This window comes from Argopecten irradians, chromosome 10 (genome assembly GCF_041381155.1).
Source record: "Argopecten irradians isolate NY chromosome 10, Ai_NY, whole genome shotgun sequence".
Taxonomy (NCBI): Eukaryota; Metazoa; Mollusca; class Bivalvia; order Pectinida; family Pectinidae; genus Argopecten; species Argopecten irradians.
In genome coordinates this window covers 36,013,835-36,041,050 of record NC_091143.1, presented here as the reverse complement: position 1 = coordinate 36,041,050, position 27,216 = coordinate 36,013,835, and the positions used below count along the sequence as shown (strand labels likewise).

Genomic DNA, 27,216 nt, shown 5'->3' with positions numbered 1-27,216 from the left:
TCCTTACGCTAATATATAGTAGAACTCGCTTCATTTGAACTGCTTAATTTCAAATGAAATAATATATTTTCATTGTTAATTACCCTCTGTTATAATGACAAATCATAAAAACACAAACCTTTAAAGATTTTCTCGTTAACAATGCGAAGTTTTTCAATATACTTAGTAACATAATTTTACTGTACATGTATCCAAATAAATTATATTATACGCTTACCTTTGCATTTGTTACCAACCACGAAGATTACAAGAATTCACAAAGGCATTATGGTCGGAGCTTTTTTATTTGCAGTATCGTGCGTAGATATAGATGGCATACAAAAGATATCAATAAAGGGATGGAGAGATTCACGTATATCCATTACGTGCCAAAATCGTGAATTCGCAAAAAACAGTCCATGCAGCAGTATTATATTCAATGCAATTGAAATCAGAAAGCGATATGAATATAAACAAGCTTATTATCCCAAAAGAACTAAATAATGAACTGAATGAACATCTTTACCTCTCGGTCATTAGAGCGTCTACTCGTTTATCACCATCATATAAGTACTAAATAATGAACTGAAGGCAATTCTTTACCCTCGGTCATTAGAGCGTCTATTCCCTTAACACCATCCCAAAGTACTAAATATAGAACTGAAGGCAGTTCTTTACCTCTCGGTCATTAGAGCGTCTATTCCCTTAACACCATCCCAAAGTACTAAATAATGAACTGAAGGCAGTTCCTTACCTCTCGGTCATTAGAGCGTCTATTCCCTTAACACCATCCCAAAGTACTAAATAATGAACTGAAGGCAGTTCTTTACCTCTCGGTCATTAGAGCGTCTATTCCCTTAACACCATCCCAAAGTACTAAATAAAGAACTGAAGGCAGTTCCTTACCTCTCGGTCATTAGAGCGTCTATTCCCTTAACACCATCCCAAAGAACTAAATAATGACCTGAATGAAGTTCCTTACCTCTCGGTCATCAGAGCGTCTACTCGCTTATCAATGGTGGTATGAATGGTAAAAGGCACCGGCTTCCTTTCCGCTACCATAAATTCTTCTAATGGAGTAAAATCTTTGAGAGCAAAAACGAACATCATGCTCGCAACAGGTTCGACTTCAGGTTGTGTCTCCTGTTTCTCTGTCGCTTCCTCCTCAGTAGTCAGTTTCTCCTCTTTGGCTTCTCCTATATGCAATAGAATGATGGTTTTATTATCAATGCTCAATAGCAAATATCGACGAAACGAGACAACGATTCTGATACAATTCTGTGTTCCTAACTAGGTTTTCAATGCTTGAATAATAGCATCAACGACCTGAAAAATAATTACCGGTAATTTGTTTAACTTTGTTTGGGTAAGAAGGTAATCAACAATTCCCTTTTAAACATCGAAAAGAAGGTCTCAAATTTTCCTTCTGTGTCTCAAAGGGAAAAAACCAACAACCTAAAGTTGGGAGATGGATGCTTGGATGTATGCCATCGATGACTTACCTCTGACAAACAATCGTTCTCCCCGACAGGCTGTGGTGATGATCGGGTCCCACGGGGTCACGACCTGATGTGTGGGTGGTAATTTTGTCTCACACAAGACATTCCCCTGTAATGTGTGTCTGATCTGAACTGTCCCCTTCTTCAGCACGACCAAGGTCTGAAACAGAATCCATAGCTAAGTTGGTACAACTAGTCTTTGTGAATGTGGTATGTAGAAATTATGAACACCAGTACACTCATATAGATAAACAGAATAAATTGGTGGTATTAGAGGATCTTACGTGGGTGGCTATGCATGATGAAATTTATTCTAATGAGTTTAACAATTTGGTGGTATAGAGAGTATCTTACGTGGGTGGCTATGCATTATGAAATTTATTCTAATGAGTTTAATAATTTGGTGGTTGTGGAGGATCTTAGGTGGGTGGCTCTGCATTATGAATTGAAATCTATTCCAATAGTTAAACAATTTGGTGGTAAGAGAGTATCTTACGTGGGTGACTCTGCATTATGAAATTTATTCTTATGGTTTAACAATTTGGTGGTATTAGAGGATCTTACGTGGGTGGCTCTGCATTATGAAATTTATTCTAATGAGTTTAACAATTTGGTGGTATTAGAGGATCTTACGTGGGTGGCTATGCATTATGAAATTAATTCTAATGAGTTTAACAATTTGGTGGTATTAGAGGATCTTACGTGGGTGGCTATGCATAATGAAATTAATTCTAATGAGTTTAACAATTTGGTGGTATAGAGAGTATCTTACGTGGGTGGCTATGCATTAAGAAATTAATTCTAATGAGTTAAACAATTTGGTGGTATTAGAGGATCTTACGTGGGTGGCTATGCATTATGAAATTAATTCTAATGAGTTAAACAATTTGGTGGTATAAAGAAAATATTACGTTGGTGTCTATGCATTATGAAATTTATTTTAACGAGTTTAACTAATGTCAAATGACGAAGCAACGACAGGTAGATTTTATTTAGGCCAAAGAAAAAAAAATATGTTTAAGGTTACCCGACCGACCCTAATTTTTTTTACCCCTGACCCCAATTTTTTCAACTTTTCTAATAATTTTTTAAGGGACTCGCATGACTAGTAATTATACAAATATAGACACAACAATTTCGTTCCCCTATAAGAGAAGAGAATTCAGTCTCTAATGTGACGTTTCCATCTTAAGACACAAACCGTATGAGGCCATATTTTGATTATGACGTCATTGTTATCTGTAACGTCACAATAGTGCTGTTACACATATGCCTTACAATGTGATATAATGTGTTACATACCAGTTCTGGCTTTCCTGGAACGGGTTCCACTCTTGTAAACATATTCTCGTCCTGTTCCACTCTACAATGTATCAAAAGTCATAATATGTATTATTTAGTTTAAGGTTTCTGTGCACAATAAATTAAGGCATAATGAACTCATACTGTATGGCTTTTTTTTAAATTTCTATTTCTAAAACAGTTGATCGAAATAACGCGCAGATGATTATCTCGATTTAAATCAAATTCGTGAACCCAGAAATTAAAGTAACCGCCACACTGACTGATATAGATACCCCCCTATAATTTTCAATGAAAAATACTCACGGAGGTGACACACTGTAGGGCTCGAGAGGAAGTCCTACCCCACACATGAGGTAGAAGATGGCGCCGTCACTAGTCTGTACTAGTAAGTAGGCGGAGGTCTTTGTAGCGTAGGGTGGGTAGTTACTGTCGTCCTGGGGACAGAGGCTGGGGTCGAGGAACCACATCTGTTGTATAGCCGCTGTAGTGGTGATATTTACCACTCCTCTCTGCATACCTGAAATTTTATACGGGTACAAATTTTATAAACTAGATATGCATTTAAGACGTATTATAAATAAGTAAATGGCCATTCTTCTCTACATATACTGTACACTTGCTAATATTCACAGGGTCTTTAAAGGGACAATTCGGTCTAAGAGTACATTAAAACTTGCACATATTTCGGAAATAAACCAGTTCTAATGGAAATTAGATTAGTTGGTTTTACTGTGATATGCCAGAAAAGCCCACTGTAGTCAATAGTATGTGAAATGTTCAATCGCCATTACACATAGCCTTGTATGCCGAACTTTGACCTGTCTGTTTTGTCTGTGTAATAAAGAATTTTTTGTCTAGAACTACTTAAAACGCTCTTACAGTTGTGTTTACATTATTAGATGCATGTTCTTGTCTAAAAATAACTCCATCAACTCCTCAGTGGTTATGTATTGCATTTGTTTAACGTGCGTGACTTTGACTCGGGTAAGGGTACAGCGTACATGTTGTACCTGCTTAATCGTATTGCTCAACGATTTGGAATTTCAATGGTATTGATAAAAATACTTAACAATGTTGTGGAATTTGTCACTATTTTTTGTCATATGTTTCATAAGGAATGTAGAACAATACATTTATGTCATATTTTGCTTCGTGGTTATGTAACGAATTAGCCTCACTGAATTGTCCCTTTAATTTCTCTAAACAGGATACAAATATATTTCGCGAAAATGATTCCCCGTGAGTAAATCGCGAAATTTTAAAGCCACAAAATTTAATGACTACACAGTATGAAAGCAGGATGGGAAATGATAGGATGGAAACGGACACGACAGACGTAGGTAACACTATATGTATATATATACCACATTTCATGTAAGATTAAACAGAAAATAAGACATTTGTTATATAGTCTCACTAATATGACAGTACTGATTGTTAATTAGTAGCTGTCATAAGACAAAATTGGTAGATACAATCGAAAGATATTGACATGGCTTGCAAAAGCAAAATATCATTGACACCATTTTGAATACGCTCTACTTTAACTGGTGGTTAAACTAACGATATATCTTACATGGAAGCGACATTGCGCCAAACTTTGACATACCTAGGTATCTGTCCCATACAACTACATTTCCAGATGCCAGTCCTATGACCAGCAGGTTAGAATCTGTTGACATGGTTGTGGCAGTGATCTTACTGGTAAACGGCCACACGAGATCTGGTTTCATTTCTCCATCTGCAATAATAATTAATATATTTAGGAAAATGGTAAAGTATGATCGATATTGTTAAACTCTGGTCACGTTTTGGTTCAATGGTTTGGTCAAATTGAACAATCCCAAACTATCAAAGTCTGAGGATGTAATTATGTTAAGGTATGAATTATCAGTAAACCAGATTATTAAAACACATGTGTAATACACGTTATGTTAATTTGGTATTTGCAGAAACTCATGAAAACGTAAATGATAACAGTGCCAACTGCTTCGGAAGAGAAATTAAAGCGTTCAGTAAGAATTGACTTACCTTTGGCTGGTTGTTTGAATAATGAATAGTGATATATGTGTGTACTGTTCTGCCACCATACCGCGACATTTGTAGGACTCCCTAGGGAAAAAATGATAAAGATAATAGTTTCATTCATGAAATGCAGAAACCAAATTGGCAAACGTTTAACTAAGTACCGGAAACAAGTCGCAATTTGATTTCGTCCTTAATTACCTGGGTGGTTCGGAGATTCCTGTGGATTGTGCATCAATCGACCTGACGTCATAAAGTGAAAGTTGACATCTCTGCAAATAGAATTTTAAATATGATTTATCATCAAAGGTATATTGTTATATTAAGTTTTGATTATCAGTATTTATGATATTTTGATATAATCATTAATATGGTGTTATAGATGAAGTGGCGAAAGTTTACTACACTGGAACACAACTGGTTTTATCAACTGGTTTTATCATCATACGTTTTGATGATATACTTTCTGATACCGTATATCCAGTAATTTTTCTGGAGTTGATTTTTTTCTAGCCTTCCCGCTATACAAAAAATCTGATATGGTTTTGAAAACTTGAAACGCAAAACAATAGCAAATGCGTAAATTAATATTTATTTGTACAACAAGACCGTGACACATTCAATTTGCTAGATTTTTTATTGAGAAAAACTCAAAAGATAGCTAACAGTGTTATCTGATGATGTCCTACCTGATCAAATCTATCATGTTCTCCTCCTTGGGTAGATACTCTAACATGTGTTTGTAGTTGGTCTCAAATATTTCTGCTCTTAGATCCAGGTGGGCGGTGGTCAGTATGTGGTTCTGACCAGTCCCTATTACATCTCCACTGTCAATCTTCTGACAAGCAGCGCTGATGGTTGGGGCAAGATTACCTGAGCCAAAATTCATAATTTTTATTCTGTTCCAGTTTATTCCCTTTACCTATTAACTTAAACATTCTCTCACAGGTTATCTCACGATTTCCATATTTTTATGTAAGAATAGAGTGGCATGTACATACATGTATGAGGAAGGTAGACATCATTTGTTTGATATTGGAAGAAAATGTAATAATGAAATATGCAATTAATACATTTAACTTCTTTTGGAAGCTGTCATATTGTCATGTCCTTATCATATTGGCTATTTTTTATTTATAAAGATTAGAAAATAATTTATGTTAAGCTTGCAATAAACAACCAATGTCTATATTATACACAGGATGTTTCTAAAAATTAAACCATTGTCGTAGAAATTGTTGATCGATGTCCATTACAGTATATTTGAAACCTTTAATTTTTGTAGCTTATTCAATATACCAAAACGATTAATACATATTTTTTCTAGATACAAAACACTAAAAAGAAATAAATACAAGACATGTGGACGCAGCCATCAAAATAAATAAGGTAAGTGGATATAAATATCTACAAGATAAAAGAAGATTGATAATCAAAGAGTTCCATAATATAAAACGTGAATCAAAATGTCTAAACCCGCACCATACATTATCCCGTCTCAGACAAGAATCTTGTATTCCTATTGGTTAAAATGACGTCACGTGATATCCAATATATAGTCGTATCAGGTTAGTAGAAATCGTATCAGGTTGGACGATAGATTTATAGTTCTTTACCCTAACGTCATTAGCAACAAGATGGCGGTCAAGTAACACTTCGCGACGACGGCAATCATATGGAGACAAACCGAAATTGGCAACACTTATTTAGGAATATTTAACAGAAATGGACCATGACAACACATTCGAGTCTTCAATGAGGTGAAAATTGTTTAAGTTTGAGCCGTTTTGGTTTCTATACATACAGTAATACATTTTGCAGTTACTTCTTTGAAAGGGCCTTCGACGGGATAAATTTGTTACACCGTTTGTTAGTGACCTAATACGGGAAAATATTGGGTCTAAAATAAACATGTATCAGGCTCGGCATCGCTTCACCCGATACAATTTTATTTTAGGCCCAATATTTTTCCGTATTAGGTCACTAATATTGGGTCTAAAAATAAACATGTATCAGGCTCGGCTTCGCCCGATACATTTTATTTTAGACCCAATATTTTTCCGTATTAGGTCACTAACAAACTGTGTAACTTATAGTATCATGCTTGTAGCACAGCCTTTTTTCCCCAATGCATTGCATGCTAATCATGGGGAAAAAGTCGAAGAGGAAATTTGAACTAGATAAGATTTTTATCTTTTCTTATTGTCAAATATTAATACTTTATATACCAATTAGTTAGTAGATGAGTACGCCTTAAATTATTCTTAATGAATTTAAAAAGCATTTATCATTTTAAAATTTAGGTCATAATTAAATTCACGATTAGTTTCAAGTACCATCATGCAATCATAAGATTAAAAGCGTTTTCAATTAGCATTACTTCAGTTAAGTAATACCTTTATGTATATGTTTATGATACTTAGAATTCAAGTGTTGTTGTCACATAAGGGCCTTAACGGACATCTGACTACCTTGGCAATAGTAAAATTAATTATATATGGCGTCACTTTGTCAGAACCATGTCAGGATCATTTTCAATTTCTTTCAACAAATTATATTTCAAACAAGAGGCCCAAGGGCCTTAACATATAGGAAATTAATCAGATATAGTGTCATGGTAGCCATCTTCGATTTGGGATGTAAAATACTTTGTCGGGATCATGCCAGGATCATTTCATGCAAGTTTCAGCCATGCACTGGTAGAACTTGAGAAGAAGTTCGAAATGTGTTTTCAAGATGGTGGCTGTGGCGGCCATCTTGGATTTCGGATCGATCAGAAAAATAATAACACTTTGTCGGGATCATGTTAGGATCATTTCATCCAAGTTTCAGCCAAATCGCACCGGTAGAACTTGAGAAGAAGCTCAAAATGTTTTTTTCAAGATGGCGGCCATCTTGGATTTCGGATCGACCCTAAAATTAACAACACTTTGTCGGGACCATGTCAGGATCATTTCATGCTAGTTTCAGGCAAATAGCACTGGTAGAACTTGAGAAGAAGTTCAAAATGTGTTTTCAAGATGGCGGCTGTGGCGGCCATCTTGGATTTTGGATCAACCCGAAAAATAACAACACTTTGTTGGGACTATGTCAGGATCATTTCATGCAAGTATCAGCCAAATCGCACCGGTGGAACTTGATAAGAAGTTCAAAATGTGTTTTCAAGATGGCGGCTGTTGCGGCCATCTTGAATTTCAGATCTTCACGAAAAATAACAACACTTTGTCGGGACCATGTCAGGATCATTTCATGCAAGTTTCAGCCTAATCGCACCGGTAGAACTTGAGAAGAAGTTCAAAATGTGTTTTCAAGATGACGGCTGTGGCGGCCATCTTGGATTTCGGATTGATCCGAAAAATAATAACACTTTGTCGGGACCATGTCAGGATCATTTCATGCAAGTTTCAGCCAAATTGCACCGGTAGAACTTGAGAAGAAGTTCAAAATGTAATTTCAAGATGGCTGCTGTGGCGGCCATCTTGGATTTCGGATCAACCCGAAAAATAACAACACTTTGTTGGAACCATGTAAGGATCATTTCATGCAAGTTTCAGCCAAATCGCACCGGTAGAACTTGAGAAGAAGTTCAAAATGTGTTTACAAGATGGCGGCTGTGGCGGCCATCTTGGATTTCGGATTGACCTGAAAAATAACAACAGGTTGTCGGGACCATGTTAGGATCATTTCATGCAAGTTTCAGCCAAATCGCATCGGTAGAACTTGAGAAGAAGTTCAAAATGTGTTTTCAAGATGGCGGCTGTTGCGGCCATCTTGGATTTCGGATCGACCCGAAAAATAACAACACTTTGTCGGGACCATGTCAGGATCATTTCATGCAAGTTTCAGCCAAATCGCACTGGTAGAACTTGAGAAGAAGTTCAAAATGTGAAAAGTTAACGCACGGTGGACGGCGCACGGCGCACGGCGCACGGTGGACGGCGCACGGCGCACGGCGCACGGCGGACGACGACGGAAGAAACATGACGACTACAGGTCATAATGTTTCAAAATATATTTTATGATTATCTTCATATGAAACTTTATATTAGAAGTGAAGTCGACAGCTATTAGACCTCCCAGTTTAGCGATTACTGCTAGGAATGTGAACACAATGCTACGTTCGCTTTTAAACAGTCGTACGCGAAATCATATATTCGTGAGTATACACACAAATAAAGAATTTCAAAAAATCAAAATTATTTTCTTTTCTAAATTTTCTTCCATCAAAGCTCAATTTGGCTTACAAATAAGATTGCAAAATTAAAAGGATTTACAATACTTTGTTTTCCTACTGTTATTGCTTTACTCATATAATTATTTTAAGTAGTTACGTAAAATTTAAAGACGTACATTAAGAACATTTGATTCAGCTTATTGAGAAAGATCTAGGTGAACATGCATATTACAGGTGAATGGGAAGGAGAGAGGTGACGTGCTAAAATGGAATCATAATTATCTAGCAAACCAGTAGATAAAAGATTACCTCTTTTTTCAATAGCTGCAATTTAAATCATGGGATAAAACGATAAATGATATACAATACTCTGAAAAATGTTATGTATTCAATTTATTTTCACTTACTTACTTTTCATCAAAAAAAATTCTCCCGTACTTGACAGGGTTATTCTGCGGTTGCTAGGGAATAGATAACTCTGTTTTTACCAGGGTAGGGAAAAGACAGCTCACACGTGCTAGGCAGTGACGTCATCAATACATGTGGCGACCATTTTTACGCAAAGCAACGTTCATATCAACTGAATTTTCACCATTTCTCGTTTAAGTATGGGAGGAAAAAATCAAACATGGGTCTGTCAAATGGACAGGGATATCTCAACCCTCATAAAAGGTTTTGACCATCAACCCTGACAAAACTCAGGTTGATTAATAGCCAAAATATTTCACTTGGGTTGAGATATCCCTGTCCACCTGATAGGCCCATGTAAGATTATATTAATCTACAGCAATGTATTCACTATAACTTTTGGAAAATGAAAAGATGTGTGACAAACTTCGTTATTTCGAGCGACTCCTTGCTTGAAACTTTCACTTTAGCTATCAGCCATATATATAAAATATATAATATTATAAATCCTTGCTATCAGCATAGCATTTCTTACATTTTAATGCAAGCCAAAACATATTGAAAAAAGGAGAACAAATTCAAAAGTTACTGATACACATGAACAATTGTGATTTGTATGTGTCCTGAGCTAAACTTCTAATGTTAAATCAGTATCGAGACATTGACTTTGAACGATTGTTCAACAGTAAAAATGGATAGATGAAGTGAACCAGATGAAGCTCTTTCATGAGTAGACCTACTCTGTATCATACGTACCCAAATGAAGTATTCATTATCTAAACATCAACAAATGATACACGAATAATAAACGAAATCATAATACATCACAATATTTACCTGTGGGGGTTGGTGGGGGTTTGAGTTTCATAACGAGAGAAATTTGACTGAATTTGGCAGCTTTATCAGCATGTGAAGTTGGATGTGGTGTTGATTCTGGCTGAGCATCCTGGGTCTGAAATCAACAATATTAGATATTAACAGACATATTTTTTTTCAAATTTCTGCTATTACACACTAATACGGCATTGAATTTTTACACGAAATATGACATATATCTTTGATCGTAGTAAGTACATGCAAAGTTCATTTGAGCAAAACAGGAATAACAATAATAGAGGAAAACAATTATATTTACAATCGTTGTTCATAAACAAACAATTATAAATCAAAGAAAGTTTTAGTAGGAAATACTATATAGTCTAGCAATGAAATATTACGATTATATTAATATTTGCTAATATTGTCTTTCCTCCGCACTTAATAAATTAAATATGGTTGTCCCAATAAGTGTGGGTTCGATTTACCAATTAGATAAAAAGGAAATAAAAAGAAATGAAATCGGCAAACGGAAATAGTTACTCACAAAACTGTAATATTTCATAAATAACAATCACATTTGGATATTGCCACAAATAATGTGACCGTTTTGTTCAGTGCAAATATATATCCCTTTGTAAATTATGTTTTGCAGGAAAATTTCCAATAATTCTGTAATTTTAATGTATCGTTTGGTCATGCAAGTGAAGGATCGCATACTGTTAATACATGTACTGAAATATCCCTCATTTGTAGAAACGTTAAAATATTTCTTTTTTTTCAAATTTATATATTTTAACATTTATTGTGATTAATTTCGGACAAAGCAAACATTTCGCTAACACATGTACATGTATCTATTTCCATCAACATTCCGTATATCAAAGCCTGCATGCAATAAAACAGTTACACAAATTAATTTGAATATCCAAAATCCATTTCAGAAAAATACTGTGGTCTAGCACTTCTAAATAAAAATACAAAACTGGCATTACAAACGGTGATCCATTCTAGCCAATGCTGTTTGGTTGTAATTTCCCGATTTTATTTTATTATATCTTTAGCTTAACAGTAAATAAAGTATTGGATGCACGAAACAGCTATATATCATCTTGAAAAAATGCTTTTCTGTAATTTGTTCACCGGTTAATAAAACTACATATTAACTCATCTTATGGTTGGAATTGTAAATGTTTTTCGTGACAAACGTGAATCACACTAGCCATGTATATATACTCAACTGGTGGAAGCTAAATCATAAACGTAACGTTAGAATCTTACTTTCCAGCTTACATGGCTACGACCTTTCCCCTTGACAGGAAGGCGTGCTGACTGTATAGGCAAGGTCAAAAGGTCATAGGTTAATATCAGGTAAATAGACTATTTCTGATCAGACTTGAATTTATAATCAACAGGTAACAGGGAAACACTAAATTAATGTAATTGAAAATTCTGATTTCCCTATTTGAAATTGCTTTTAAGTGGCACATGTAATTTTGATAACTTCAATTCTACAATACAATTGTTACGATGAAATACCCATATTTTATGAAAGCATGATCACATGTGTAAAATTCAAGGGATAATATTTTGATAATCTATCAATCACTATATTCCATAGAAAGATTCGTGATTGACTTTTCTTGATGGTCGATTGTCAATAACCATGATGATTTTATATATGTGGGACATGTATATAGATTATCAAAATAAATAAGAAAATGTTTCAAGATATTAGAAACTGGTTAGTCAGATAGACGCAAAACACTGAGTTAATGCTAGCACAGGAAAAGATAAGGAAAAGAAAAGGCGTCATATTCGTTATTTTGCTTGATTTACAATTTTATGTTTTCAAAGAATAATTAGTTATACAAAATGAGCATTTGAATTAAGAATCCCTTACTGCTTATAGACTTTTATAAAAACTTTTTATTGATAAAGAAAGGAAACATAAGATTATGGCTGTGTGCTAAAATACCTGGTCAGCTTCCTCATCCCCTTCCTCTATCGCAGTCGTAGGGGGAGCTTCTTCTACCGGCTTAAACAAATACAGCACAATATTATTTGTTAAAGAAACTCTTCGAGAATACTTTGTATCCCAATCTATCTTTTTAACCATAAGAAATGTATTATATGGGAAAAAGGTTTTTAAAGATGCTCCACCGCTGACAAATGGTATTTTTTCACTATCAAAAACAGGAGCAGACGATTTAGTATTTTTCTTCAGTTACAAAAGTTACTTACTTTACACCATTACCACCATTGAAAAGTTTGAGCCTCTAATTTTGCTTCAAGTTAAAAATATGAAAAATAATTAATTGTATCCCGAAAAAATACCGTGTCACTATATCTTATATGGATTGAAGTACTGATTGCGCATGCACCAAAGGCAAAATAAATTATTTTATATTATTTTTTTGTGTTAATTAGACTATTATATACACGATTAAACACCAATTATTGTTCAAACGATGAATATCATTTTTGGTCTGTCGGCGGTGGAGCATCTTTAAAAAGAATCAATAAAACAAATTAAGGTTTTTAAGGTCTTCAAAAATAAAAGGAAAGATCAACATTTGTAATTCTTACCTTTGCATCCTTTTTCTCCAGTTCTTTCTGTGCATCAGCCAGCCTTTTCTCGATTTCCTGTATCCAATCATCCCTTGGGAGGCGATAGATCTCTAACCATACCTCCGCTGATGTGGGGTCTACAATCAAAAGAATAATCTCAATTTATCTGTTTCAAGACATTCTATTGTAAGTAAAAGTGCCGTAAACAAAGCTATTTTAGCGCAATAAAAAATAAGTGCAATATAGATTCTTGAATATTCAGTTAACGTAATGATTAATTCGCGAATTCACAATAATTGCTTTATCAAAGACTAGCAGAAAATGCAAATTACGCATTAATCTTGAGTGCAAAGTTTCTAGCGCAAAACATGGATAAGCATGATTGTCGCTTAAATATATAGGCTTACAGTAATGCTTTCATTTTGTTTATTATATTAGACTAGTGTTATAATTTTCATCATTCCAGTCTTACTGATTAAAAGTTTGCTTATCATTATCAATTTTCAACATCTTGATTTTATAATTTTCGTAAAAAGAGAAAATGTATCAAATTAATTCTATCACATATAATAACCCTCAATTGACTTTAGAAAAGCGAAAAAGGAAACCCCGAAATATAAGATACATAACAGAATAACAAATGACCAGTTGAAGCAAACCTCCAGGAACACATGAAAAACGACCAATATATACAAGATACAGAAGAGAATAACAAATGAAAAGTTAAGCAAAACTTCCAGAAACACATGAAAAATTGTCAATGACAGGGAAACACGCCACAAAAATGTTGGCCTACATACCTGAGGCATTAATGGCAACAAGTAAGTACTCCAAACTAAAAACGCCATATAAGAAACAACAAAACTTACTTTCCACTAGGGAGCCAAGGTACTCTCCTTCTGGGGACGCCTCACATTTGTGTATCAGAAGTCGTGTTGAAGACTTTTCCTCCTGTACAGAAAAGGCAGTTACATGGATTTCACTGGGCAATTAATAGTTTATATCATTCTTTCTGATTTAAAACAACAATATCAGTCTGAATCATTGTCAGCAGTCTAATTTGAGAAAATAATAGTACTAGATTATATATGTATATAATTATACAATCAAATAAAATACACTATTTCTGCAGGAATAATATGTATTGTTCACAAACATCGTTCTTTCAATGTAATTTAATATAATAATTATTTCAAAGTAAAAGACACATCACTTTGCCAATAGCTAATGTAAAACTACTTTCGTATCAACACCCAACTTTCAGACGTACACAAAGATACCGTATGGTATGATATGTTTCATAAAACCACAAGAATAGGGATCATTCTGTGATTTCTTTTGTTTCATATCCTCGGGCTGTCCAACCCAATATAACCATATAAGGTGTTGGCCAGTCATTAAATCTAGCACCAATCATGAAACTAGAAACATGAAAAATGACACTAGACAAATAAGCAATGATCAAACAAAGCTTCAATGCTTTAATTATGCAATTAAACAACTTTTCATGTGAGTCCATCCAGCAATCAAAGGTCAATAACAAAATTTAATTTTTTTAAACAAATCACTGAGTCTGGACTATTTAATTTTTTCATAGAGAATTATTTTATAAATCGATCAAAGCAATTTGCTTTCTTTATTTTACAAAAAAAAATTAATAAAGATAAAACTTTTGATGTATCTCATAGTTCCTTTTTTCAACAGGCAACAAGAAAGCGTCTAGTCCTTTAAGGCGTATCACACAACTTACGCCCGGGCGACCCGCCATAAATTTTGTCCTGGGCTGTCAAAGGTATTGTTATGATATAATATAATTTACTATACGCAAAATACCTTATCACAAAGCTCAGACAAAGTTTCATCTTTTTTAAAAATAAGTTTATAGTGGACAATTTAAATCTGCTTATATTTGTAAAAGCGTTTGTACAACTTTATGATTTTCTGCCGTAATCACAAATATTCTTATTGATATAATATTAACTTAATCTAATAAATCAAGAGGTTTTATTTTTACGTAAATTGTGTTATTTAGATTAAAAAACTAAACAGATGTTTAGCTATAAAATTAAAGGTGGTGTACCTATAATGGACTCTATGCATCACATGTGATAACAGTTGGTAAGGGTATGATTTCTAAATGTTCCAATAGAAATATACATTTGGCCCATTTGTGTTTTCTTCAATTTTCAACAATTGATTTACCAATATTATTTTCTCAGCAACATAATGATAATCCATGCGATCAAACATTCTGACTCTAGACCCAGGCTCTTGGGATGGAAAAGAAAGTTGATGTATTCACAATATTTAACCATAGTTAACCATTTTAAATTTCGACCAAGTAATAAGTTTGCAAACTAAATTTATTTCATAACCCAATGAAATAAAAAATAGTGACATCAATGCTTATAATTAATTTTTTTCAGACTAGTTGATTAAGTAAAATACGTTTGACTCTATGCATCACATGGGAGATCAATTGGTATGGGTATGATTTCTAAATGTTCCAATAGAAATATAGATTAACCACCTACGTTTTCTTTCAACAATTAACTTAACTAAATACATTTTTCTTTGTAATGTAATGATAATCCATCGTATCAAACATTCTGACTCTTTGGATGAAAAAGAAAGTGTATGTTTTCACAATATTTAACCATTGTTAACCATTGTTTACCATTTTAGATTTCGACCAAGTAGAAAATGGTGCGTTAAAATGATTTATGTGTTGAAACTGAATAAGCCAGAATAAATGGGTGTCGTAATTTTAAGTGCCAAAAATTGCAATAATGGATTTTTGAAAGAAAACAAAGTAGAGAGCTAAAAAAACAATTATAAAATTTGTGCTTCTTGGTGTCCGGAATTTTTTTTTTTTTTTTGAAGATATAATGTAACAAACCAAACACCAAATACAACAATGACTGGTACCCACAGCTTCCAAAGCATTAAAAACTTAAAACAGATTAACAAGAAAACCAAAACCATTACAGTTAGTGCATAAATATTTTTTCTAGTTTGACACAGTAAAACACAATGTAGTGTTTAATGGCACTCAGCTTTGAAAGTTAAAAGCAATTATCACCAATTCGTAATTAATTAAGACTAAATTTCTTCTATGAACACACATCCTTAATTATTAATGAACAAACGATTAAACACGACATCACAAAATGACCTTTGAAGTCTACCCGTTTAAAAATTACTGATATATACATGTATCAGCTATTCACATAAATCCCTAACCCTCAAAATGTCAAAATGTAGTCAAAAAAGAAAAGTCTCTCTTCACCATAGCAACCAAGAGATCGGTTTTGTAATTGATCTTTGGTCAGCTGACTTACCGATTCTAGTAATTCCTATAAGGTTCAATAGTAATAGGAAGGAAATAAAATAAGAAATTTATATATGTTATTCACACATATACATGAACAATAATGATAATTTTCATCATCAAATCTTTCATTTGCTTAAAATTCCTTTTAGTAAATGCGGCTTAATCAACATACAATTTTATTCATTAGAGTTTTAAATACGTGCAAATACAATATTCTTCTTTATGTATTGAAAATTTATTTATTGACAGCATTCTTTAAAGATGCTCCACCGCTGACAAATGGTATTTTTTTCACTATTTAAAACAGCAGCAGACGATTTAGTATTTTTCTTCAGTTACAAAAGTTACTTACTTTACACCATTACCGCCCGTTGAAAAGTTTGAAATTCTAATTTTACTTCAAGTTAAAAATATAAAACAATAATTATTTGCATCCCGAAAAAATTCTGTGTCACTTTATCCTATATGTATAAAGTACTGATTGCGCATGACCCAAAGGCAAAATAAATTATTTTATATTATTTTTTGTGTTAATATGACTTATGTATACACGATTAAACACTAATATTTTTTTCAAATGATGAATATCATTTATGCTCTGTCGGCGGTGGAGCATCTTTAAATGAGAAAAAGGTGATTATCATGGTTTAGATTAAGTGAAAGTCTCGGATAATTTAGTCCTTAATATACGCGTGTACATAATACAATGTCTGAATAAAACTCATGACATGAATAATATGATACCTAAAAAGATACTATTATATTTTGTAATTTCCGAATATTTTAGAATTAAATCACATCTGCATGACTCATTTATATGAAAAAAGTCAGGTGCAAGTATTTTGGTATGCAAATAACGTATCTTCGTTAAGTCAGTCATGAAATTTTGACCCACAAATATATCTGAATATACAATAATATGATATACTTGCAGCAGATTTATTTCTCTAAAAAGTGTCATACAGCTGTAATTTAACTTATTTTAATTATGTTTTTGGTAATGTTAAGACATTATGTTTTAAGGTTTACCAAAAGTAAAGAGAAAAGACATGCGTGAAAAGAAACTTACTGTATCAACTCCATCCTTACAATTGCAATTGGAAATGTGAAAAATGGTTGAACATGTTAATTAATCTATACTAATGATAATCTATCATATATTATCTAGTAATAATTTATTTCTCTAAAATGTGCCATGCACCTGTAATTTAACTTAATTTAATGATGATTGTGGTAAGTTTTAAGAATTATTTTAAAAGTTTTAAAAACGTAAAAGACAAAAGACATGCTTGTAAAGGAAACTTACTGTGTCAACACCATCCTTACAATAGGAAATGTAAAACATGGTTGAGCATATTAATTGACATAATAATCTACATTAATAGAATAAATCATATTTTTTTTCTAGAGTAAAATTTTTCTGGTTTTGTTGTCATTGGCACTGAGGTTTCATACTTTCTTACAGCCTTTTTTTTTCTTGACTTAAAGATGCTCCGTCGCTGACAAATGGTATTTTTTCACTATCAAAAACAGTAGCAGACGATTTAGTATTTTTCTTCAGTTAAAAAAGTTACTTACATTACACCATTACCACCATTGAAATGTTTGAGCTTCTAATTTTACATCAAGTTAAAAATATGAAAAATAATTAATTGCATCCCGAAAAAATTCCGTGTCACTATATCCTATATGGAATGAAGTACTGATTGCGCATTCACCAAAGGCGAAATAAATTATTTCATTTTATTTTTTGTGTTGATTAGACATATATACACGATTAAACACAAATTATTGTTCAAATGATGATTATCATTTATGTTCTGTCGGCGGTGGAGCATCTTTAATAACAATTAAGTTCTGCTGATTACAAACGACATGAAATATATTTATTTTGATTTTTAGACTGACACATTTTAGATTGATGAAGTCTTCATGTGTTTCCTAAATACCAGTAGATTTAAGACAAACTAATTAAATCTAAAAGAATTGCAAAAGCCTATTTTTGTGACACATCCATACATTGCAAAAACTTACAGTTGTTTCAACTGGCTCCTTTAAAAAGATGTAAAAAGTGTGTTACACATCGTGTAATTTTCACATTGAATTTTAAACAATTACCTCTTCAGTAGAGATTGTCATATATTTATCTTTTTTTTTTTTATTAAATCATGTTTCTACAATATTTTTTCCAATAATTAACTTTTTTTCACACAATATTTATAGATATAAAGTAATGTATGTATTAAAAAGATTGACTTTTTTTACAAAATATTTCATTAAATGATAAAAGAAACAGATCACTAAAATCACTTATCTAAAATAACAGCATTAATGTTTTAAAACACACTTCCATTTCAAACACACAAACTTACTGGTGCTAAAATCTCCTTTAGAAAAAAAATGAATAAAAATCATGATCTCTCTCCTTTCTTTAAAATAGTGTGGTATTATTCAACTATAAATACAATTGAATTAACTTCAAATTATCCTGACAACACAAATTGAAACAATACTGCAACAATTTAGAAAACAAATGATGAATTAAAAAAACTATATCAACAAATGATGACAGTAAGGAGAAAGATATTTATATGATATGCATTTGTTATAAAATTGATAATGCATGTTATCAATTCAAAGATAACATGAAAATAATATAAAACTCCTGTAATAAAGTCATGAAAAATTAAAATCAATAATACCCACACAATTTCAATTGTTGGTTTTTTTTCACTCTTTTAAGGAAACAACAAAAAAAATACAGTGTAATTTGTCAAAACCTGCCCTTTTCTAGTCCAGATTCCTGTGGATTCTGATATAATTGTATGGCAATTTCTTTCTTAATCATAGCAATTAATTAAAACCTGTATAAATTGAAAACCTGGCTATATTGGCCCACTATTCTGGACTATACCTGCATGGTAATCTGATATCATATTAATATTTGTCTTTTCAATAAAACTGATCTAAACATTTAATTGTCTCATGAATAGCTTATGCATATTTTAAAATCATTTCCATGTTGTTATTTTCACTTCCACTGTTGTCTGCAATTTTAAATTGTTATCCAGGGATGATCAATGATATCTATGAAAAACTTGCCAAAAACAGATAAGGCCAAAAATAAATATGTTTGGTTAGGGTTACCCGATCAACCCTAATTTTTTACCCCCGACCCTAATTTTTCTTTCTATACCTAAAAAGGATATTCCTATTAATAGTTTCACTCTAAGCTATTCTGAGCTGTTAATACTTTCTTTCTAAAATCTTAGTCAAATCTCCATTTATTCAGATTAAGAATTAAATTAAGAGTTAAGAGTGAAAGACACTAATGTTTCTGTTTAGTAAACATATCGCTATTGCATCTTAACTTGACAACAACAAAAAAAAATAATGAAAAAAGATCACTGTCAACTGACCCTATTTTTTTTGCCAATGTAACCCTAAACAGACATTTTTTTTTGGCCTAAGGATATCCAAGGGATTGATCAAATGGCACATTATTCCTCAGTTTAACCTATAGAATTGTACAATTTATCTAGATAGGCACCATTGTGTAAAATATGATAACAATATTTTTTAAAGTAGGTCAACATCATTCTCTCCTCAAACAGATATAGCAATACAAATTCATACATTAGTTTATTGAAGATTATGTTTTGTTAATAAAAACTGATATCAAACTTAGAAATATCTTTTATAATAATTATGTAATCATTGGGTCTTTTTTGTTGTCATTAAGATTTAAAATAAATCAATTTAAAATCAAATTAGACGGATGGGGTATGGCATGTTGTTGTTTGCCTTTCACCAAAATGGCCATGGTTCAATTCCTGGTCTGAGTTTATGGCTTTCTCAGTTTAATGTCCAGGTAGTTTAACAGCCAGGATCATGTAAGGATTAGCTACTGTTGTAGCAGAAAAGATATCACCTTCTGACTGATTTAAAGTCAGTTAGAAGGTGATATCTTTTCCGCTAAAACAGTAGCTATGTAAGAATGTGCCAGGTTTGTTATTGGAGGAAAGCTGGAATACTCAGAAAAATCTACCAACCAGTGGTCAGTATTGGCAACTGCCTCATGTGGGATTCAAACTCCCATCCAGAGGTGGAGGGCTCGTGGTACTATGTTGAGACATCTTAACCACTTGGCCATTGCGGCCCCATTCCCAGTCTGAACATGAACAAGTATGGAGTCACCTGTCATACAAGTGGGCTTTCCCTGAGCATTTTAGTTTCCACTCTTATCAAGACCTATAATACCCACTTGTACTTGGGCCAACAAGGGTAATTTATGCAATTTGTTGAAACTTTTTTCTCAGTTGCTGTAAAATGACTGAAGTTAAAATTCTTTTGAATTTGGAATTTGTGACTCTTCAACAATTTCTTTGATCTGAATAGCTTCTGATTTTTAAATACAGTGGAACTTGGTTGATACGAACTCGGATAATTGGACGACCCGGCTTAATACGAAGTACTTTGTCGGCCCCGGCCGAATTCCCTCTTTATCTTTGTTTAAAGAACTCTGATAATTTGAATTTGGAAAACTCAAAGAGATCGAATAATACGAAGTAAATTTTAGGTCTGAATTACAAATATCATACATAAAATTTTCTTATAATTGGAAATGAGATTTTTTGGACAACGAGTTCGCCGAAAATGCCGATTTCCCCCCCCCCCCCCCCCCCCCCCCCCCCCCCCATAAATCTGTTGTAGAACAGCATTTCAATATATATATCTCAGTTTTATTGTTATATATTTGCAACTACAATCGGCGATTTTAACATCTCTCTTGTTCACATCATTTTACGACATGTAACTGGTCTATATATACCAAGAAAAGAGATCCTCATTAGACATGAGAACTCGCTTAATTCATACACTCGGATAACTCAAAAGTTTTATCTCGGTCCCTTCGAGTTTGTATTAACCGAGTTCCACTGTATCCATAATATCCTTAAATCTTTTATTAAGTCATGTGAAATACCAATGAAAAGAACATATATTTTTATATGAAAATGTTGAAAACAAGTTTTTTATTTTGATGAGGTAGTGAAAACATCTGTTCTTTAGGTCGGTATCTTAACTTATTAGCAGCATTACACAAATTTATTCTTTCTTACCTGTGCTTCATTGAGCAACTTCAAAAGAAAGAGTCTTTCTCCAGCAAATGCATGAAGTCTCGCCAAACCTTTAAAAATACAAAATACAGCACAATGATAAGTTGAAAGTGCTGGATTCACTCATCTGCGAGATTTAAAAAAGATTCCAATTTATGCATCATGCTGTGCAAATTTTTAATACATGTACTTCTGAAAACCATATATAAGGTTTAGCTTTCTTTTTCAAGATTGATGCCTGTCATAAATTTCTCTTCATCTGAACTTTGAATGAAATATTAATGGGATAAATAAATGCCTCTTATTTTTCTGTAATGGAAAAGGTACATGTATCCAAGTCATTAATTCTCACTGACTTACCCATATCATCAAGGCTAATGATCAGATGCATGTTTTCTGCAATTGGATAAGACTTAATCCGGATGATTTCTACTTTGTCCTCTTCCCATGCACATATCCTCTGTCTTGTTGCAGAGTCTAGCACAGATATTCCATTTGGGAGTCCCAAAAACACAATCGTTCCATCATTGCTACAAGAAATGCTTGTGGCTCCACCAAGAGGCTGAAATGAAATCAAAGCCAAGAAATGGGAAAGTTGTATACTAAAATCTTTCAAAGCTTACAAATTAAACTACGCAGGACAAATTACCTTGATATTTTTTTCATACAGGAAATCTTCATTGTGGTGAATCCAATATTTGCAATTGGTAACCTAAAGGCAATAACAATTTCAATATTTGTATATCTGTAAAATTTGACACCATATATGGATGTAAAAACACTTCAAACTGCTTACAAATATAGTACTGCATTTGTTTGAGTTATAATATAGCTATGCTTTTCAGAAGCTCTGCAGCTTCTCCTCCTTTTTTACCCCAGCACAATCAAAAGGCTGTATATTTCGTTAGATATCAATTGTTAATTGTACATCAGAGAGAAAATGCAGCGGACAAAGCAGGACTCCAACCAAGGCCTCTTTATAAATGTAGCAGGGCTGGGCTGGGTGATCAGTTACCAGGTAAGTCAATCGGTACAACATCTATGTGTAGCTATATTTCAGATATACTGGGTTTGAGCCCTGATCTGACAATTTACTTTCTGTTCTAATAAAAGGCTACAAGATGGGGCATTGCCTCACACGGAATTGTAACAGACATGTAGGGGATGAGGAAGTTGGTTTAGTTTCATTATTTTATTTCAACATCCTTTTAACAACCAGGGTCATTTAAGGATGTGTGGCCCAGGTTTTTATGGTAGAGGAGAGTCTGAATACCCGGAGAAAACCACCAACCAGAGGCCAGTACACTGCCCTAGATTGGATTCATTTTTGTGACCCAGAAGTGATGGGCTTGTGGTAATAATGCCGGGACATCTTAAACTCTCAACCACTGCTACCCCTCCAACCCTAAATACAGTGTAGGATTAGTGCACTGCGTATATACTACTCCAACACTAAGAAAGGTATAGCATGATGAGACACTTTTGAAACATTATGTCATATTTAACAGTCAGCAAAATAATGTCTGTTAAAATAGGCTGATCAATGATCTCTCATGTTATGAAAGTATCAACTTTGCTAGCCAAGGATATTTAAGTTCAATACTCTCCATACAACCCTTGGCAGATCTCGCGTCAAAATTGAAGTTCCCGCTTTTAAATTCTGATTGGATGCGGCTAAGGTCAGGCTACCAATGAACACACGGCTTTGATATGTCTACAAAACTGGACTGAAGCGATAGTTGTAACCTACATTTGTATATTGAGGCATGCCTTGCCTGTCAACAACACTGCTCCTAGCAAAGTCATATAGATTGACTGACTAATTGATCAATTATTTAATGTTTTAGACTAGCTAAATGAAGTACATGGATATGTTTTTAATACACGTGTATTTCACAAAGTTATAAGCAAATCAAGCAAAGATAAACTGTGATCTCAAAACAAAATTGGACAGTAACGACTGAAGCATGTAACAGAAAATCTGGTGTCCGAACTAATTAACAAATGACTCACAAACATGTTAATCTTTGGTGTTTTGAATCTGTTGCAAACAACATGGGTGCTGCCATTTTTGAACCATACAACAATAATACAAGTTTTTTAATTGGTTGCTTATTACGTATATGGAAAAGGCATAACTGCGGTGATCCAGCAGGGGGCACCGTGTGGTAACTTCATTTTCGAAGCAAGGGTCAAGGGTTGTAGGGAGAGTATCGGCCTAAATACGGCTGGCTAGCGAAGTTGTGGGAGTATATACACTTTACAAGTGTGTACACTATATTGTATTATACTCTACACAGCACATCGACAAACACACCCTCCACTCTCTTAAATTCTGTGCATAGTCTGTCCACTGCATTTTTCACTTCTTTTTACATACAAACATATACATTGTAGCAATAACATTATCATTTTCTAACTACATGTAGGGCCTAATTAAAATTGTAAAAAATATAAGGATTTTCTATGATATGTCGACCAATGTATTCCCGTTTTCCCCCTTAAAATACAAGTACATTGTGTATAACTCTATCATTACAATAAATTAAACACCATATCTAACGTTAGTTAAACAGAAAGTACAAAAATACCTCAATTGCTTCTTCAAAATCAAACTGTGGTGGCTTAAATCTTCGAGCTTCTTCCAAAGCAGCGTTTTCTCTCTGTTCAATAATTGCCCATGCATCTTCAAATACTTTATTCAAAACTTTATCCAACATACGATACGGTTGTGGGAGGTGATCCTTAAGCTGCTCTGGATCTTGAACATAATCATCTTCTTGTTCAAGAGGAATCTGATCGAGCGACGGTGGTGTGTAGTTTACGTTTTTCCTCAGGTAGACAGGCATGATTGGTTTTCAAATTATGTCACAATAAACAAAAGATGTATAAAACAATAAATCAAAACGAATCTTGACGATTTAAAAGTATCTTCTGTGCAAATTAAGGGGTTTTACTACTGTAAACAGGTGCCATCCGTTACCAAGTCAGCCATGACACCGGAAACGACAACAAACCGGAGCCTTACCATTACCTGGCCAAACCGGAAGTGTGATAAATCCAAATGGTCCACCTGGCTTGCTTACATTTAGCATGGCTAGACCTTATTTAACGTAACTAGCTATGTCTGTCAAGATACCTATATTGCATCTAATAACATATGTGTTTATTTGGAGTATTTTCAAAGCCTTAAAACGCATTTGAAATATTTTGATAACACACACTTTTCAATTTTTGAAAAAGAAATTGCACTTTTAAATATTTTGTTACTTTTCAGATGCTCTACCGCCGATAGAGCATAAATGATATTTATTATTTGAACAATAATTGGTGTTTGATCGTGTATATATATGCCTAATTAACACAAAAATAACGTAAAATAATTCATTTTACCTTTGGTGCATACGCAATCAGTCCATATGGGAAATAGTGCCACGGAATTTGTTCGGGATGCAATTAATTTATTTTTCATATTTTTAACTTGAAGTGAAATAAGAAGCTCAAACTTTTCAATGGTTGTAATGGTGTAAACTAAGTAACTTTTGTAACTGAAGAAAAATACTAAATTCTGTTTTTTATAGTGAAAAAATACCATTTCTTAGCGGTGGAGCATCTTTGAAACAATAATTAAATGATGTTCATCATCTGAAAATGTTGCATCTTTTAGGCATAATACCATATACATGTATAATGAAAGTCATTGTAATGAAGGAAGCAACTACAATATGTAAAAACCATGTATAACGCAATTTGAAGCAGGTTAGTTGTGTTTAATTAAATTGGGTTTTTTTTTTCAGGTACATGAAGTTATTCCTTTCAAAAATGAGAATAGTTAGCTTTCCTTAGTGTCTTCTTCCTTTGAATGTTCATGTGTGTAATTTGGGATAAGCATCAGCATGTATTACGCTTGTTAGAGTTACCTCCCTTGCAGGTAGGTATTCAATGTGATATTATTTTGTTGTTTTCTCTGCTGAAGAATATGATGTTACACTTACAAACACGTATTGTCAGAATCAATATATACCTTCCCGCAAGGACATATAAATCTTTAATATGCAAATTTTTTCGCATGTGATTAAATTTTGCGTACTTTGCCTAACTAATCTTTTTGGCCCCTCGCCTAAGGCCCCAGGGAGTCAGCCCTATCATTTTTACAATTTTGAATCCCCATTCTTTAAGGATGCTACCATTGCATTATGGGTGCTATCCCATGCTTAGTTTCAGAGAAGAAGTGGTTTATATGGAAAGAGTTAAATTGACCCCATTTGACCCCACCCTTCTGCCCACAGGGGGGTCAGCCCCATCATTTGTACAATTTTGAATCCCCACCCTATAAGGATATGTTACCATTGCATCATAATTAAGTGCTCTCCCATGCTCAGTTGCAAAGAAGAAGTCGTTTATATGGAAATAGCCAAATTGACCCCTTTTGACCCTTCCCCTCTGGCCCCAGGGAGGGTCAGCCCCATCATTTGTACAATTTTAATTCTCCACCCTATAAGGATGCTACCATTGCATTTTTTTATGAGTGCTATTCTATGCTTAGTTTCAGAGCAGAAGTGATTTATACGGAAAAAGTCAAATTAACCCCTTTTGACCCTGCTCCTCAGGCCCCCTGGGGGTCAGCCCCATTATTTGTACAATTTTAAATCTCCACCCTATAAAGATGCTACCATTGCATTATGGGTGCTATCCCATGCTTAGTTTCAGAGAAGAAGTGGTTTATATGGAAAGAGTCAAATTGACCCCTTTTGGCCACACCCCTCAGGGAAGAAGGGGGTCAGCCCCATCATTTGTACAATTTTGAATCCCCACCCTATAAGGATATGTTACCATTGCATCATAAGTGCTCTCCCAAGCTCAGTTGCAAAGAAGAAGACGGTTATATGGAAATAGCCAAATTGACCCCTTTTGACCCTTCCCCTCTGGCCCCAGGGAGGGTCAGCCCCATCATTTGTACAATTTTAATTCTCCACCCAATAAGGATGCTACCATTGTATTTTTTTATGAGTGCTATTCTATGCTTAGTTTCAGAGCAGAAGTGATTTATACGGAAAAAGCCTAATTAACCCCTTTTGACCCTGCTCCTCAGGCCCCCTGGGGGTCAGCCCCATCATTTGTACAATTTTAAATCTCCACCCTATAAAGATGCTACCATTGCATTATGGGTGCTATCCCATGCTTAGTTTCAGAGAAGAAGTGGTTTATATGGAAATAGCCAAATTGACCCCTTTTGACCCTTCCCCTCTGGCCCCAGGGAGGGTCAGCCCCATCATTTGTACAATTTTAATTCTCCACCCTATAAGGATGCTACCATTGCATTATGAGTGCTATTCCATGCTTAGTTTCAGAGCAGAAGTGATTTACATGGAAAAAACCAAATTAACCCCTTTTGACCCTACCCCTCAGGCCCCCTGGGGGTCAGCCCCATCAATTGTACAATTTTGAATCCCCATCCTATATGGATGTTGCCATTGCATTATGGGTGCTATCCCATGCTTAGTTTCAGAGAAGAAGTGGTTTACCCCTTTTGGCCACACCCCTCAGGTCCTTGTGGGGTCAGCCCCATCATTTGTACAATTTGCAGTCAGTAAACCATAAGGATGCTACCAGTCAAATTTTGTTGAATTCTGACCAGCGGTTCTGTAGAAGAAGTCGATTGTTGATGGACGACAGACAACGACGACGGACGCCATGGTTATGGCATAAGATCACCTTAGTCCTACTGGTAATCAGGTTACGTTTTCAATTAACTTTTGCATATGACGATTATATATGTGTATGTCAGAGTTATTTCCAGGATTACAAATGCATGTAATATGATAAAAGAAATGTTTTGCCATTACATGCATGTATATGCATCAGTAATTATTTTCTCTTTTTATAACGCTCCTTATATCTCTGTATAATTCATTACAATATCAATCAATGCCTACACTGCACTGACAAGGACAGATAACTCTTTAATAGGCAAAGACGGAATCATTA

At 33.9% G+C, this 27,216-nt stretch overlaps 1 protein-coding gene across 8 annotated transcripts in view; it reads right to left on the bottom strand.

Moving 5' to 3' along the window:
* The window catches only part of LOC138333773 (WD repeat-containing protein 93-like), a 33,548-nt gene extending 9,307 nt beyond the window's left edge, over positions 1 to 24,241 (bottom strand). For 4 of the 8 annotated variants that reach the window (XM_069282353.1, XM_069282346.1, XM_069282351.1 and 1 more), the window contains exons 1-19: positions 23,820 to 24,241; positions 21,589 to 21,790; positions 21,232 to 21,299; positions 18,484 to 18,498; positions 18,146 to 18,163; positions 16,119 to 16,133; positions 13,647 to 13,728; positions 12,796 to 12,914; positions 12,185 to 12,244; positions 10,228 to 10,342; positions 9,292 to 9,306; positions 5,498 to 5,681; positions 5,010 to 5,080; positions 4,815 to 4,895; positions 4,393 to 4,524; positions 3,087 to 3,300; positions 2,781 to 2,841; positions 1,482 to 1,638; positions 962 to 1,175 (exon numbers count right to left, since the gene is read on the bottom strand). In XM_069282353.1, the coding sequence (XP_069138454.1) occupies positions 962 to 1,175; positions 1,482 to 1,638; positions 2,781 to 2,841; positions 3,087 to 3,300; positions 4,393 to 4,524; positions 4,815 to 4,895; positions 5,010 to 5,080; positions 5,498 to 5,681; positions 9,292 to 9,306; positions 10,228 to 10,342; positions 12,185 to 12,244; positions 12,796 to 12,914; positions 13,647 to 13,728; positions 16,119 to 16,133; positions 18,146 to 18,163; positions 18,484 to 18,498; positions 21,232 to 21,299; positions 21,589 to 21,790; positions 23,820 to 24,077 (2,081 nt within the window). In that variant the 5' untranslated portion in view covers positions 24,078 to 24,241. Of the gene's footprint in view, positions 1 to 961; positions 1,176 to 1,481; positions 1,639 to 2,780; positions 2,842 to 3,086; positions 3,301 to 4,392; positions 4,525 to 4,814; positions 4,896 to 5,009; positions 5,081 to 5,497; positions 5,682 to 9,291; positions 9,307 to 10,227; positions 10,343 to 12,184; positions 12,245 to 12,795; positions 12,915 to 13,646; positions 13,729 to 16,118; positions 16,134 to 17,180; positions 17,196 to 18,145; positions 18,164 to 18,483; positions 18,499 to 21,231; positions 21,300 to 21,588; positions 21,791 to 23,819 lie in introns of all 8 variants that reach the window. The other 4 variants (XM_069282348.1, XM_069282350.1, XM_069282352.1 and 1 more) reach the window with 4 other exon arrangements.
* Between the last annotated feature and the right edge of the window lie 2,975 nt (positions 24,242 to 27,216).